The 16,422-nt window shown below is 50.3% G+C and overlaps 1 protein-coding gene across 2 annotated transcripts in view; it reads right to left on the bottom strand.

Moving 5' to 3' along the window:
- ACAN (aggrecan) overlaps positions 1-16,422 on the bottom strand; it is a 62,247-nt gene that overhangs the window by 27,499 nt on the left and 18,326 nt on the right. For both annotated transcript variants that reach the window (XM_077871858.1, XM_077871859.1), the window contains exons 2-7: positions 9,536-9,612; positions 6,705-7,088; positions 5,634-5,808; positions 3,875-4,002; positions 2,023-2,316; positions 301-732 (exon numbers count right to left, since the gene is read on the bottom strand). In XM_077871858.1, coding sequence (XP_077727984.1) covers positions 301-732; positions 2,023-2,316; positions 3,875-4,002; positions 5,634-5,808; positions 6,705-7,088; positions 9,536-9,605 — 1,483 coding nt within the window. In that variant the 5' untranslated portion in view covers positions 9,606-9,612. The remainder of the gene's footprint in view (positions 1-300; positions 733-2,022; positions 2,317-3,874; positions 4,003-5,633; positions 5,809-6,704; positions 7,089-9,535; positions 9,613-16,422) is intronic.

The following is a 16,422-nucleotide window of genomic DNA, read 5'->3' as shown; positions in this document are numbered from 1 at the left end:
GGTGCCTGGACCCAAGAGCCCCAGTTCTTTTCTCCACTTCACCTAGACCCATGTGGCATCTTTACTGGTTTGGTGTCTACTCTGGTTTCCACCTAGGACTTCATTTGAAGAAAATGCTTTGTGGCAAAGGAGCATGGAAATCACTGTCTGGCCCACCCCCTTGTTTTATAAGCAAGGAGAACTGAGTATGAGAGAAGAAATATTTGGCCCAGGTCTCAGGCCAAGTTAAAGGTATAGATCCTTACTTCTTTCTATGTGGCCCCCAACCCCCATGCAGCCCCCCGAGGGGCGGGCACTTACCCCCTGGCAATCGTGGCTGCCCGGGCACCTCGGCCGCACCTGGGACTGCAGTCACCTGCACGACATGGTCCTCACTGGTGAAGGCGGTGAAGGCTGGGCCAGGTGTGGACTCCTCGGGAACACCCCAGGGCCTGGTGGCCTCTCCAGTCCTGTTCTCGGCCTCAGGGAAAGCAGTGACCCCTACATCGGTGGCGAAAGTGAAGGGCTTCTCGGGCTCCGGGACAAATGTGAAAGGCTCCTCAGGCTCCGGGGCAGTGGGAGAGAGGTCAAAGATGGGTTTCACAGTGAGGATCACGTTGCCTCGGGCTTCACCCTCAGTAATGTTTCGGGGCAGGGGCAGCTCCACATCAGGCCAGGTCACTGTCTGGATGGTGATGTCCTCCTCACCACCCACCCCAAAGAAGTTTTCTGGGATGTCCACAAAGTCTTCACCTGGGGTAGGGGAAAAGATGAACTTTAGTGGCTCAACCTGGGGCTGGCTTGAGGCAGATGGGCATCAGATCCACCTCCTTCCCTGCCGGGGATGGAAAGCACCTACTGTGTGCCTGGCTGGGCCCATTGCAGGTGGCCTCAACTATGCCGTAGAGTACTCATTCTAGAAGGCCTCAGTTCCCATGTTGCAAAATAGTGCAAAGTCATCATAGCATGACATACTGACCAAGCGGCTCACAGCTTATATAACCAGCCAGCCTGGCTCCAACATCCCCTCTTGATCAATGTCCACCACCTCCCTCCCTATCTTCTGGGCTCTGAAGTTGTAACTAGCCAGCAGGACAGTGTAAATCAGTTACAAAGTAGAATTGAAAAATCCTGCCAAAGATGTGGGAGCCCATGACATGGATGAAAGTGACATAAGGGCATTGCCTGCCTCGGTCGTGAGTAAATGAGGGTCTGGCAGGCACAAGCCAGTCAATAATTTAAGAAAGAGGAAACCCACAAGCGTGCTACCACTTCAAAAAGCCTGGTTAGGATATTGAAAGGTTAAGAGAGGCTTTGGGGAAAATCCTCCTTACTTTTGCAAAAGCACCCCTCTTCATGTAAAGTCACACTGCGAGAGCCAAACATGAAGTCAGCTAGGCCATTGGGCTGTCACCAATTTTGTCACAAATGTGATGCAGCTCCCTATGACCCAAATTTTCCTCTAAAAATCAGCATGTAATTGTAATTATAACCTCGACTGTGTAAAATAGAAGATAAAAATCTTCTATTTTTAAAAGTTGTAATCTAAATTTTCAAAATAAGTTGCTGGTCAAAACTGCCCCCCCCCCACTCTCCCCACCACACTGACTCTTTTCAATAACAACATGGCCCTTCTTTTAAGCACACTGGATTCAAGAGGATGGGTAACAGCGCCCACCTGGGTGGGGCATGGTTTCGCATCGGGGCCCTGCCACCTGCCCCTCAGATGGAGGGGGACATGGAGGCTTTCCCTGGTTGCACAGTCGCATGTGGCAGAGCTGTGATTCAAACCTGAGCAAATACAGACTCTAAAGCTCATGCTTTTAACCCTATTCTGAGCAGACGAGATGGGCTGGATCCTGCCCCTACAGCGCTGTTACCTTAGCTCTTCTAGGAGCTAGTGAAAACAAGGGCTGCTGAGACATGGGGTTCAGCTACCCTGTGGCCCCTTGAGGGGGTAGAAACCAACCCCCATTCTAAGCTCCCCTCCTCTGGGCCCCAATTTCCGTGGTGCTACGCCTGCCCCCTGGCTCCTGCCCCCACCTGTGTAGCAGATGGCGTCATAGCGGGATGAGGGGTCCGGGTAGCCTGTCTGGTTGGCGTGCAGGTAGACGGTCCGCACGCCTAGGAGGTTGCCTCCGCAGTTGGGCCGGGCCTTGGAGATGGGGTAGCGCACACTGCGGTCAGCCAGCCAGCCGGCACTGCACATGTCCATGCCGCCCTGCCAGGCCAGGTAGAGCTGGCCCGTGGTGGCCAGCCGGGCGCCCAGCCGCCGGCACTCGTTGGCTGCCTCTTGGAAGGTGAACTTCTCCGGAGATGTCGCATAGAAGACCTCACCTGCGAAGGACATGGCCACCAGGGTGAGGACCTCCATCCCCACTCCTGCTGTGCATCCCCAGCGAATCCACAGGGTTCCTAGGTTCCATACTCCTGCTCCAAAGCATCCTGGGTCATGCCCTGCTGTGAAACATGCCCTCTCCCAGGGCATCTTTCCATCTTTCCTATGTGTTAAGCATTGCCCACGCAAGCAATCCTTTAAAAAGATTCAAATTGTGATGGGAAGAGCAGGCATTAGACTTTGACATTCAGAGCAGTGGTTCCCAAAACAGGGTCTCTAGGCCCCGAAGCGTCCATAAGGGCATAGTGGGGGCTTGCGAACTCTTTGTACTATTTCCAAAACCTAAGAAGGTTGTATGCGGGGTAGGGGTGGGTGGTGGGCATCTGTTCCTGGGGAAGGCACTGGCTGTCCTTGCTTAGTGGCAACTCTGATTGGTAGTGTCTTTGGTTAGTCAAGAGTGGGAACACAAATACTTGCTGCTTAAAAGGCTCTGGGCCCAGGGGTGAGAATCAGGAAAGGGAGTCTGGGGGTGAGAAAGCAGGGGAATGTACCTGCCTCAGAATGAGCCAGGTTGTCAGGTCTTATCCCCAGCTGGGGGGGTGGGGTGGGGGAGAGCTGTGAACTTAGGTGGGGGCGGGGGCTGAGGCAGCAGAGCCTGGAATGTCAAAAGGGGTGATGGGTGCCAATGGGAGAAGGGGCGTCACCCACATGCCTGGGTAACTGGAGAAGCTCTGCTTGGACCAAAATAGCACCCTTTACAAAGCAGAGAAAGACTCGTTTCCTTCTTGCTACTGCCAGGGCTCTCCAGAAGAGCCCATTGGGCCAGACTGGATGGTGCTGGGGGCTGGAAGAAGGGAAGCCAGAGAGGGTGCTAGGGCAGCCAGCTCTCCTGGGAACTACATTTCTTTTCTTTTCTTTTAAAAGATTTTATTATTTATCTGACAGAGAAAGAGAGAGAGAGCAAGAGAGCACAAGCAGGGGAGCAGCAGGCAGAAGGAAAGGGAGAAGCAGGCTCCCCGCTGAGCAGGGAGCTCTTTGTGGGGTCCAATACCAGGACCCTGGGATCATGACCTCAGCCAAAGGCAGACACTTAACCAACTGAGACACCCAGGTGCCCTAGAACTCCATTTCTGATGGGCCCACCCTGGAGTGTCCTGGGATGTCCTCTGTGAGGGTGACAAGACTGGGCTGGGCTTTACTGGTACAGTGAACCTCGGGAGAGTGATGGACTGGTCAGAGCAGCAGGGATCCTGGCTGGGAGGGGCAGTCCCAGTCCAGAAACAGAGATAGTCTTGGGCCAAGCAGTCATGCCAGACAGTTGGCAGGTGCCCATGGCTACTGAGGCCCTTCCCAAAGTGGAGAGTGAGGGATCTGTGGGCCCCTTCCTTCCCCCCCTCCCTCCCCCACCCTCTCTGGGCATGGCAAAGAGGGTAGGTCTGGTGTGTGCTGCCCTGGGTTAGTGCTCTGCCCCGGAGAAGGCCCATGTGATCCCTGGTATCTGTGGGGGGAAGGGGACAGGCAAGGGTCCTGGGAATGGGGGGGAGGGCAGGACCTCACCCTCCATCTCCTCAGCGAAGCAGTACACATCATAAGTCTCATTGGTGTCTCGGATGCCATAGGTCCTCACGCCTGGGAACTCATCCTTGTCTCCATAGCAGCCTTCCCTCGGGGTGTGGATGGGGTACCTGTCAGGAACCCAGAGTGGGCATCAGGGGACAGAAGAGAACAGAAAGGGGCCTGTGGTCTGTGGCCTTGTATCCTCCTCCCATGTGGGAGGAAACAGTGACTCATGGACACATTTGCCAGTATCTGCCCTAGATACGCACACTATTTATTTTTACACCTTTTCCTGCACTTCATTGAGATAAATGTTACCACAGTTATAGGTGATTTACAGGCAGCTCCCTTTACCGAATACTTATCAATACTGAACATGTTCTATCCCGGGCCTGCAAACCTTTTCTGCAGAAAAGCCAGATAGTAAATATTCTAGGTCTTGCAGCTCCTAGGGTCTCATCTTGACCCCTCAACTTTGCCACTGTAGTGTGAAGCAGCCACAGAGTTCCCACACAACTTTACGTAAGGAAACAAGGGTGGGTTGGATTTGGCCCGTGGGCCGTCATTTGCTGACTATCATTTGAATCTCATGTCAACCTAATGAGGCAAGTGCTATAAACACTCCATTTTAACCTGGAAGAAACGGGGGTGGGTGGGGGTGGGACCAGAGACGTTAAGCAATTTGTCCAAGGTCACACAGCTCTTTCTGTGTGGGTTTGATGTGGGTCTTGCATTCCTCTAGGCTGCTGTCTCATTTTGTTTTCCTCTTGGTAGCTTTTGTGTCCTAAGATCTCAAAGATCTATCCCAGGATTGTAAAGATATTTTCCTTTGTTTTCTTCCAGAGGTTTTGCACTTCTGGCTTTTCCGTTCAGAGTTCTCTCCACCCTGAAGCAATGTCTCATCTTGCCTTACCAGGCTCTCTCTCTCATGGGCTGAGATCCCTTGAGGGCAGAGCGCTATCTGTCCTTTTGGGTTACCCATCCCTCAGCAGCTGCACTCAGGGAAAAAGACGCCAAAAAGCTAAACTTATGTATATCTTGCTTTGCCTATTAAAAAACAAAACAACAAAAAAACCCGCAAGCGGTTTACATAAAAATACACAAAGCACCAAACTTTCAGGAAACAGTGAAGAAACCGTGGCAAAGGAGAACATGGGCAGGAAGAGTAATGATGTGTAATTTGCACAGAGAACACAGAGGGCAAAGTTGCTAGGAGCTCTCACTCTGCTGCAGGGCAGAGTAACAAGGATTTGGACAGGTCATGGGGTGCCACGTCATTTCTATAAGCAGAGACACCAGACACTCCAGAATGTGTCCTAGCCCCAGGGGAGCTCCCGCCTGAGCATGTCTGAGATGGTCTGAGACAAGGGGCACATTTGCTTTATTGCTCAGGCTGCATCTTCAAATGAATACCATAAGCCCCCTTTAAAAAAAAATAAGTAAGGCACATAAAGGCCTACTGTGCAAGTTCTATATTATTTTAAAATTCCTATCAGCTAATAAGATTATTCTCACTGTAGCACTAGAGCTATCTAGAAAAGCACATGATCAATTTTTTGCTTGCAGAATTCCCGAAACATGAGACATTATTATATCTTTCCTCGTAGCACAACCGAACAATCCCAAAATGAATGTCTGTTTCTGAGCAATGATATGAGGATTGTTAGAGTTGGCCCAGGCATTACTCCAGCCCCAACCCACGCTGGCATCAACTCCATGCTGGCCGGGGTTATAGCCCAGCGCCCACCCAGGGGCTCACCTGACAGTCTGGTCGGCCAGCCAGCCGGCGTCACACTGGTGAAAGCCGTCCTCATAGGCGGCCTGCAGCTGTTCGGGTGTAGCAATGATGGCACTGTTCTGCAGGCAGGCACGCTGTGCCCTGTCAAAGTCCAGCGTGTAGCGCGTGGAGATGGCTCTGTAATGGAACACAATGCCTGCAAGACACGTGTGGGTGGGAGAGCAGGTCAGGCACAGCCTCCTGTCATCAGTCCTCGAAGAATTATGGCTATGGTCAAAGGGGCCTTAGGGACATCGGTCTGGGCTCTCTCTGATACACAGATCTCCCCATAATTGCATGTGTTCCTTCTGCCTTTACTGAAACACCTCCAGTGACGGGGACCTCACTACCTCATAGAGTATCTTTTTTCAACATCTATGATAATTCTGATAATCATAAAGTTCTTTGAATTGAACTAAAATCTGCCTCCTGTTAATTTTTTCTTGGCACTTCCGGGCCCCATGTTTTTTTGGGGGAAAGAGACACTTAGAGCCCCATGTATCCTCAGCCTGGGGCATCCTAATGGGAAACCCATCCTTAAGTCACCCATGGACACAACCACTCTCCTTGCACCATTGAGAGAAATGAACCAGGGAGGCTTCATCCCTTTGGCTTCTGGAACTGAGAATGGGGCTGGGGTGGGAGGTGAGGGAGGTAAAGACATTTATCTGGACGAAGAGTCAGGAGACTGCTCTGGCTCACTTCCAGGAAAACTTCAGACAGATCACTTAACCTCAGTTTGCTTGTCTGTAAAGTGGGGATGATCGCAAGACCTACCAAATCATGGGATTGCTGCAAAGCACAAACACAAACTTTCATTTACATGTGACTGTGGCCAGGATGTGTTTAATTCCCTCAAAGTCCAGAGAGAATGGAAACACCAGCTCCAAGTTACAGAAACACAACTGAAGCTAAGTGACTTGACTCAGATGTGTGCAAGCTGGAGGGGGAGGAACTGGGCTTTGAAAACCAGACTGCCTCAGCCCACTCTCGTGAGGCTACCATTCTGGTTCTTTTCCCAGGTAAAGCAGTGTCCCTGTGGGACGTTCTCACCTTTCACCACGACCTCCAGGGTAGCCTCACTGTCCTCAATGCCGTGCATAACCTCACAGCGATAGATCCCAGAGTCGTTGGAGCGCAGGTTCTGGATTTCCAAGGTGGCATCGCTGGGGATGGCCGGGTAGTTGGGTAGCGAGACTTTGTCTTGGTAAGCACTGTTGATCCTCACCTGCCCTTCAGTGGCTACCAGCAGCACCACCTCCTTCTCCTTGGTAATGCGGCTCCACTTGATTCTTGGGGCGAGGGGGGCGGTGGAGGGGGCGGTGGTCACAGGGTGCATGGGGTCGATGAAGTAGCAGGGGATGGTGAGGGAGCTCCCCAGGAGGACCCGCATTGGGGACGGTTCGGGGATGCTGACACTCAGTGAGTTGTCTGGGTCTGTGGGGCAGGGACAGAACTGTTAGTGCCTGGAGAAGACCACCCAGCCTCCCTGTCAGTCCTTCTGGAAATGACCAGATCCCATGACCCTGTTTGTATTATGGCAGAGGGTTGTAGGGGGATACTCCTGTTCTATCCAGAATTCCCAGGAAGCTTTGCCACACCTTTTCCAGAGCAACATTTCTCAAGATCTCTGGTCTCTGTACCCCAAGACTGGAACTATGGAACCAGAAAAGAATTGCAGAGGAGGTCGAGGACAACTTTAGAGCTGAGCCCCTCCACCCTGCCCCACTCTCTGTTTCTCAAACTCAGGTACCCCAGGAGATACCAAACCATAAGAGAAACAGGACCCATCTTCCTGAAGTGACGGCTTGACTCAAAGATTTTGGGAAAAAAATCATTTTACGGCAGGAAAAATTGTTATGAGGAAGAATAAACACATCCACACAATGTTTAAAGCTCAGATGCAAAACTACACAGACGTGTCCCACTTGAGGTCTGCTTTGGACTCCATCCTGGCTTTGCTGAGGGACAAGGCATTCTCTTCTGCTGTTGGGGAATTGAGGGCAGGGGAGCTGGTTGGAGAAGCATCAGAGAAGAGCAGATATTTATGTAAAAGGTCCCCAAAAAGTTAGAGGTAAAGAGGGGGGTGGGGGTTGAAGTGTGGTGTATGATTAGCTTCACAAAAAATCATGGAGAGTATTGGTAGGGAAGATGCAACGTCTTTACTAAATCCAGTTAGAAGGAAAAGATCTTCCTGGAATGGGAAAGAGACAGCTTTTGCAAAAATAGTTCCTTTCATGGTAAGTCACACACTTATGGGGACTCTTGTTCCAGGAGGGCTTACAGGTTGAAAATAAAAATGTTTCAGATATTTGTGGGTGGTAGATACCATGACAGGGCAAGGAACAGGGAGCCAGGAATGTTTGGGGGTCCAGCCCTAACCTTTTGATCACTACCAGGTCCTTCCACAAAAATCTCCCTCTGGATGCTCAGCCCTAGCCCCACAATACAGCATGGTTTTAGAGCTGGCAGTTCTCCGGTTCTATGGGGAGAGCTAAAAGTGACTGTAGTGCCTAACCCTGCAGTTTTTAAAGCTCTTCACCAACCCTATGAACTGGGTTGCCTGTGTGGGCAAACCACCCAGGTTACAGCCAGGGGCTGGATATTTGTGGGTCCCAGAGCAAGGGTACAGATGGAGACCCATATATCCTATGTATAAATATTTAAAAGTTATAAATCAAGTCCACAAAATGTTAAATAAAATATGTTCTATCTTCCTATTCGACAATGATACCTTTCAAAATGAAAAGCCAGATTCAAATTTAGAAGTCTTGGATTCCTTAGAGTTTTGCATTGGGCTATGGTGGTCAAGCAGGAGGCTGTCTTTCTCTCTGCCAGTTTTCTGGACTGGGAGGGGTCTGGGCTTATCCCAGGCCTCACACCTCAGCTCTGTCCACACCACATACAAACAGCCACCCCTGGACTTTTCTCTCAGGCCTGAGATGGCTCTCATCAAGGGCATGGTCCCCCTGCTCTAGGAGGATGGGCCCAGAGGAGAGACCTATGTGGCCTTGAAAGTGGCTTGAGTCCACTTGGGCAGGGAATTTTGGGCATCCTGGCTATCTGGTGGGGTCTAAAGGGTGAGCATAGATCTGAGTGGACATGTCTCATTGGCCCTACAGACTCCTCATTGTTTAAAGAGTACTGGGGCAGGAGGAAGGCCAGAGGGAAGTCTCTAAAAGTGAAGAGCAGGGGCCTCTCTTGCCTCACTCTAAGGGAGATACAGCTCACCTTGGGGCAAACCCATCCTGCACTCACTGGATAGTTTGTTCATTTGGTTTAGGGCTTGATATTCAGAAACCTACTTCATGCCTACCATATGCAAGACACCATGCAGGGTCTTCCCAAGGATGGCTTGCCAAGAAAAACAAAGCCCTGTGTGATTTGTTGGGGACTTCTTTTCATTTCTCAAGGAATTTCCTCATCTTTGGTGTTCCAGCTGATCCTCTCTTGGCAGCTTTTCCTCTTTGGGCTTGTCTATAATCCTGCCCCAGCCCCAAGCTTGGTGTGTGGCAGTTTTGGGTAAGATGCACAGAGGGAGGATTGGGAAGATGGGCACCTGCCAGGAGCTCTCCCCCTCAGCTGTCCATCCTAGAGGGCCGTCGGGAGCAGTATTACCTGAGCAAGGGCTCCCAGACACACGTGTGTGTGTGTGTGTGTGTGTGTGTGTTCACATGCACGGGCACTCTCCTCTTGTGATCAGATCTGCAAGGTAGATAGATAGATAGAGATAGAGAAGGGGCAAGCAGGGCCACGAAAAGGCCAGGAGAGGGGAGATTATAACCTCGGAAGTAGCAGCACTAAGTTCAGGCAGGACCCATTTACCCAGAATCCAGTTTTTTGTGTCCGCTGGCTACATGAGACATGCATGGGAGTGTCCTTACCTGAAGCTTCTAGTGAGCTGGCTGCTGTGATGACCCTCAGAGTCACAAACACCAAAAGTAAAGTGGTCATAGTTCACCTGGAAGAAGGGAGGCAGAGGTGTTAGTTGGAGGTTCAGATACAGTGAGGCTGAGGGTCACATGGCATGTGACACAAGGTGATCAATTCTATGTGCAAGTTGCTAAAATTGCATCAAGATAAAGAGGCTGTGTGTAGTTCTGGGGTTGTCTTCTCCAAGAATCCTCTCTTCACAAAGCTTTCACAGATTTCTTAGTTTAATTAAACGTGTTAGGCCAGAAACCTCCTCCTGTCTCTTTTAGGGTGCTTCCCATCTTCTAACCTGAAAAGGCTCATTCTGAAGGATCCATCCTGTGATGGTTGGTTTTGTGTTGACTTGACTGGGCCCTGGGGTGCTCAGATATTTGTTCAAACACTATTCTGGGTGCGTCTGTGAGAGTGTTTTTGGATGAGGTGAATATTTAACTTGGTAGACTAACTAGAGCAGATTGCCCTGATGATGTGGGTGGGCCTCATCCTATCAGTTGAAGGCATAAATAAAACAAAAAGACTAAACCTCCCCCGAGAGAGAAAATTCCTCCTGCCTGATGACCTTAAAACTGCCTTCTGATTTGAACTGAAACATGGGCTCTTCCTAGGTCTTGAGTCTTCAGACTCAGGTTGGAACTACACTGCTCCTTGGAGAGGAGGGAGGCAGAGGGGATTGAATATTTGGAACTAAAGACAAGCATGGGGCTTTGGGAGTGGTGCTCCTGGGGGTTCCCAGCTGTGTCAGTCTGACGGCCCAGCAGGTGTCGCTGTTGGCTTAGTCACCAACAGCTGGGGGGCTCCAGTCCCAGGAATGCTCAGTGGAGGGGTGGGCGGGGCCTGGGACTTTGGGGAACTCATTTGGGTGACCTGGCCTGTTGTTTTAAGTGACCTTTCTTTCCATCGCTGCCATTCATGCCACATACATTGGTCACCTGAGAGAAGTAGGGCTGGCTGTGTGGGCCCTGCTCGGGGGACAGAGACGAATGCATGAGGCATGTTTCCCTCACATCATAGGAAGTCTGAAAAATACCAAAGACCTAACAAGCAGTCCCTTTGCTTCTCCTCAAGTCTTCTCCTTCGATGCTGCCTGATGCTGCCTTCAAACAGCGATCTCTGGGGTTCCAGGGCCTGGCATGGAGGGGCCACTGAGTTGTGGCACTCTTGTTCAGACCCAGTGGGACCAGTCACAGGAAAGAGTCCTCCAGAGGCTAAAAGGGTGAGGCATTCCCTCCAGTCTGGGGAGGGGGCTAGACTGGTGGGCTCCTCTCTTCCCAGAGCCTCAGCGATACCATGTCCAGACACAGGACCCGCCTGTTTCTTCCCTCGGAACATGCTCCACTGGGAAGTTTTGGGTATGTTTTTGGAGTTGTGTTTCTTCCCAAACTCTGTGAACAAGCCCCACATTGTCTGGGATGCAGTGCCTCTCTGTGGGGCTTGGGCCTGCTCTGTTTTTCTCCCTGGCCTCCACCAGGAATGGAAAGGGCAGGGGTTTGGGGTAGGTAGGGGGGTACTGGGCAGAGAAGCTAATTTTATTTCTTCTTCTTTTTTTAAGACAAACTTTGGGATAGAAACATTGCAATAAATATGCTCTTGTGTTTGTATTTTCTCAGCTGTAAAGAAAATAGGGAGAAATCCCATTCTGTCCAGCTTCCAAGTGTCTCCAGGACTCACTGAGTCTTTCATGGGAGGGGATGGACTTTGCCAGCCTGTTGACAGGGAGGCCTTTCTCCATGGGAAGCATGGCGAGGTGGTGGCAAGGGGATGGTGGCAGAGGAAAGGGACAGGGGTGTCTGAAATGAAGTGAAAACAGGAGTTTAGGGGAGCAGGAATCGGGTGCTGGATGAAGACTGGGGTTGAGGGGTTCTGAGTGTGCTTGGGTTGGTCACCAAGGAAATGGCTTTCTCAGGAGAGAAGTACTAGGAGACCTGACCAGGGGAGAGTATGCTTAGTAGTGCTCTTGAACTAAGCTGGGTGTGTGTGTGAGTGTGTGTATGTGTATGCATATGTGTGCGTGGGCAAATGTGCACGCCCCATAGTTGGAGATAGGGAAACCCTCTACCTCTTCATTAGCTAGGCTCTGTCTCAGGGTTGCCGACCTGGCAGGGCTTTGGCCTCCTTTACTCCACCAAATTAAGAGACTGGATGGGAAGCTCACCCACTTGCTTTGAATTCCTCTTCCAGCAGCATACAGTGGAGACCCCTAGACCTGAGAGCCCCCACCCCTCAAATGGGAGACCCCTACTTCCAGTCCTGGCTCAGCCATCTACTACTTTAACAACCCCAGAACCCAACCCCATGGCTGTTTCAAGCCTGAGTAAGTGAGATCATGGGCCAGTCAGGTTCCCCTCTCCAGAGTGGGAACTGTGTTTCTGGTTTGGAAGCTGGCACAGGGTCTGGCACTCAGTAGGCATCCAGCCAGCCACTCCCCCTCACGTCCCTGGGGGCAAGACTGGAGGAGCCTCTCAAGATGTGTGGACTGGAAGAGGGTCCTGTGGCTGGGGTTTTACAGCCATGACCTCCCTGCCAGAGATCCTGTCCACGTGGCTGAGACAGGGGTCTGTAGTCTCTAACTGAATAGGAGGTGCCCATTCCTTCACAAGGTGGCTCATGCCGTGGCTAGGTGGCTGGGATGGTGTTCGACATCCTTCAAGCTGGAGTTGGATGACCCAACCCATTATAATTTCCACCTCTGAGCTCCTCCTTCAAGAACCACACTAACGAGGTCCATTCCTCTTTCAAGGGACTCATGCCAGATCTTCAGGGGTCCCGCCTGCTCGACTGTCTGCTTTCTTCCACAGAGCTGTTCTGTTCCTTCAACTATTCCTCATGTACCTTCCAGATCTCACCTCCTTTCCTGGAGCCACAGAAGGCCAGAGCTTGAATAGACATTAGTGAATGTCAAGTTCAACTCCTTCATTTTACAGATCAAGAAACTAAGGCCCAAAGAAGTTAAGTGATTTGCTCGAGGCCACACAGTAAGTTGGAGATGAAGCCAGGACCAGTACTCAGTTCTAGAGCCCCAGTCATCATTGTCCTGTGTTTCCAGCTCAACACGTCTGTCTGATGCCTCTCCATCTCCACAGCCCCCCAGCAGAACGCCCAGCACAGAGAGAGGTCAATCAGGAAATACGTGCTGAGTGAATAAATGAACAAATGGAGGCTCAAGCACCCCAGGCCTCTGAGGAAGGAGAAGGGGTGCTAGAGGCTCACATTTGTTGACCACTCCCATTCTGCATTCAATAAATCTCAGAGAGATACATACTGCATGCGTGTGATGTACATAGCCGGCATGCCAGTGACTTTGGGAAGGTCACAGCCCATGTGCAGCCCATGGGTGTAACAAGTAGGGCCTTCCCTTCCCAGGGCCCCAGGGAGAACCCGTAGGGTACCAGAGCCAGCCTACACTGGCTGGTCAGAGATAACTTTAGATATCTCTTCCCAACTCTGTGTTCAGTGATGTCACATTGGTATCTTGAAATTGGTCACGATGGGACTATTTCCAGCACAGAAATGAGGAAAGACTACAAATGAGGGCTTTCATCTTTCTCTGCCTTTTTGGGAGTGGGCTTACCACCACACTACTGGAAGTAACAATACTTAATAAAGACTAAGGCTAGTTTGCCTCTCCTGACTGGGACTGCTTCTATAGCCATGTTAGCACTTACTTTTTCTGCTATGTATGCTAGCTCTGCCTCACCATGCAGATTGTGACCTCTTTAGGGCTGAAAGTCAAAGCCTAAGTTAAAAAAAAAAAATTCCCTCCATGTTAACTCATGCAGTGCCAGGAAAAATACAAAAAAAATGGTATTCAATACCTACTTATTGATGAACCAGGGGACATTGGAATTTGGTAGACTGGTTGACCAGTAGGATTTGTCAGTAACTGAGTGGCTCTGTATCCAAGACAATCCTGGGGGACGGATTTAAAATGACCAAAGCTACCCATTCCCCCAGCCATTAACCTCCAGCAAATCACTTATTTGCGGGCTAATCTCACAGCAGCACCTCTTTTCTGGTTGTTCATGGACAAGACCCATCCTAAATCTGCATGTAATGATGGTGGATGCACTTGAGATTGGGATTTCAAACCTAGCATAGAGAAAGGGGCAGGGATCCCACACCAGGGACGCATCTAGCCAGAGTGATCCCAACTGCTGCTGCTAATTTTCCACATACTCTAAACAGACATGTTAGGATGGTGTGGAAAGGGGGAACCAGGCAGCTGATTGCAGTCCTAGCTCTGTCCTAAGTCACTGGGGAACTCATGGAAGCCCTCATTTTTCCCGTCTGTAAGCTAGAATTCCCTGTGGGAATTGTGAAGGTATTTTTTTTGTGTGTGAATGCAAATATTCTTTTTGTATTTTCTCTTCTCTCCCTCTTCCTCCTATTCCTTGTTTTCTCTCTTTGTCTTTTTCCATATCATTAATTCCCTTATTCCTATTTTGTTATCTGCTCTGTTGTCACTGAAGCATCTTCAATTCTTGACAATCATTAATGCAGGGTCCAGCTGGGGGTTGGTGTGAGTTCCCAAGCAAGAGTCCCAACCCACTCCTGGACCTTCCATCAGTAGGGAGGAACCCTGCAGGTGTCCCAGCTCCTGGCTCTCCTGGTACCCCCAGAAGCCCAAAGAGGACTGGTTCCTGCAGCCCAGCATGGCACTCCTCCCCAAAGTCTGTCAGAGCAGGTGCCCGAGGGAAAAAGATGGCTGCTACAGGAATCCACTTCTGCTCTGTAGAACTGCAGGCAGTTCTTGCTAACTTCCTTCCAGGGATTTTCAGGATGCATTTCTAAAAAGCTCGAACCAAGCCATTCCTGATTAAATGGGTCATGTCTTAGCCAGGACCTGCAAAAACATGAATATCACTTGCTCAGCAGTGTCTGAATGCCCATCAGCCAACTTAGAAGAAACGCCAGCAGATCCCTCCGTTGAGTTGGGTCTTCTGGATCTTTCTAATGTCCCACCATGCCATGTGAGGACCCTCACCTTTGGCAGCTGGAAGAGCTGGCCAGCTCCTTGCTGCTTCCTGTGCCTCTGATCACAGGGAAGGGGCAGCTAAGGGAAGGAAGTCCTTTCTGAACTTCAGCTTCAGAAATTAGCCCAAGGAGCTGTTTCTGCCAATGCTAATCTGTGGCCAACCTCACCGCCCCCACCAGGGGCTAGGAGGGTGCTGGTTCCACAGTAAAAAAACAAAAAACAAAAAACAAAAAACAAAAAACAAAACCCTTGCCTGTGGAAGTAGGTGGTGAGCATAATAGGGAACTAAGTGGAAGGAGCAGGCCCTGGTCAAGGAATGAAGCCCATACAATACCTTAGAAGACATCCATTTCTTTCCTCTCTGGCGTTTCAGCCTTGATTTCCTTGACCCACTGATAAATGTCCTTACTGGGAACATTTAGCTGATAACTGTTTGATTTGAATCTCTTGTGACAAGAGATATGTTGTTCTCCATCTGCTCTCTGGGGTCTACTGTGAATACAGTCTTTGTGCAGTTTCCTGAAGTGGCCTCTTCTCAAGTTTTCCGGGAAACATAAGGTATGGGAGAAGATGAATACCTTGAAAATGCAACTTGAATTCATACCTTTGGCCTACAACTTGCTTTTTGGGTGAAGATGAGCAAGTTTCTTGGCATCTCTGGCCAAAAAAAATCCATGGATGAAGTCTCTCGAAATGGCTTATTTCCAGTTAGGAGAAGAGGGAGGGAACCATATCCTAAACTTCCTCTTGTTCCTTCCAAATCACAACAGAAGTGTCTATGTCCCCCAGGTAGTCTGACCCTGTGGGGTGAGGCGGCAGGAGGGGTGAGGAGAAAGGGAGCTTGTATCACATTGAAGGCTGAAGTCAGAAGGGATGGCTAAGGCAAAGGGAAGCTTGGCCTATGTACTTCGTGGCAGGATGAATGTTCTTGGAGTGAAAGCCAGTCCTCCTCTCCCATGGCCTGCGAGGCCCTACATGATCTTCTCCTGTCCCTGCTCATATCATGTCTTGTACTTCTATTTCCAGCTATATTCTAGCTGTTCCTTGATCACAAAATCTTGTTTCCTTCTAAGGGCTTTTTGTACCTGCTCTTCCTTCTCTCTGGCACACACCTGTGGATCTTTCCCTAGCTGGCCACTTTTCGGCATTCCAGGCTCAGCCCAAATGTCCCTTCCCTGACCACCCTGTTCCTTCACCCCCACCCAATTTTAGTTAGATGATGATGCTGATACGAAATTATTGTCCTTTCCTGTTTGTTGGTTATCTGTTTCCCCTATTAGAGTATACACTCCATGAAGGCAGGGACTTTGGTCTGTTTTGCTCACTACTATATTTCCAGCGCCTAGAACAATGCCTGGCACATAGTAGGTAAACAAGAAATATTCATTGAATAAATGAATGGATGGCTCTTAATGAATGGGCAATGTCCCTTCTGGGTTAAGTTTGGAATGGAAGGAGTGGTGAGTTTAAGACTGATCATAACTGTTGAATGCACCTGATTTCAAAGCATTCCTGCCTCCTCAGCCTTGGAGACCCTTTAGAAACCTTCAGAGAAGGGGTAATGGGGAGCAGGGACTGTCAGGGGAGCCTGGAGCATTCCTGTAACCCATGGAAGCATCCATACATGGCCCATGGAAACACCTAATCATGTTCCTCTCCTGCTTGGAGAGGACCAGGAGTAGGGCAGGATGGCCATGCAGGGAGTGGTGACTTCAAAGATCCAGGGACAAAGCAGAGCTTGGAGCCATGCTGGTCCCTGACAAAGGCTGCATTTCCCAAGGGCTGGGAGGGACGCTGGCCATGGGTGGTGTTTCCAAGGGTTGGGTGCCTGCAGCCATCCTGGCCCGGAAGCATATCCCTGGGCTA

This window comes from Canis aureus, chromosome 2, assembly GCF_053574225.1.
Source record: "Canis aureus isolate CA01 chromosome 2, VMU_Caureus_v.1.0, whole genome shotgun sequence".
Classification (NCBI taxonomy): Eukaryota; Metazoa; Chordata; class Mammalia; order Carnivora; family Canidae; genus Canis; species Canis aureus.
The sequence above is the reverse complement of the archived record's forward strand: the minus strand, read 5'-3'. Positions and strand labels throughout refer to the sequence as shown.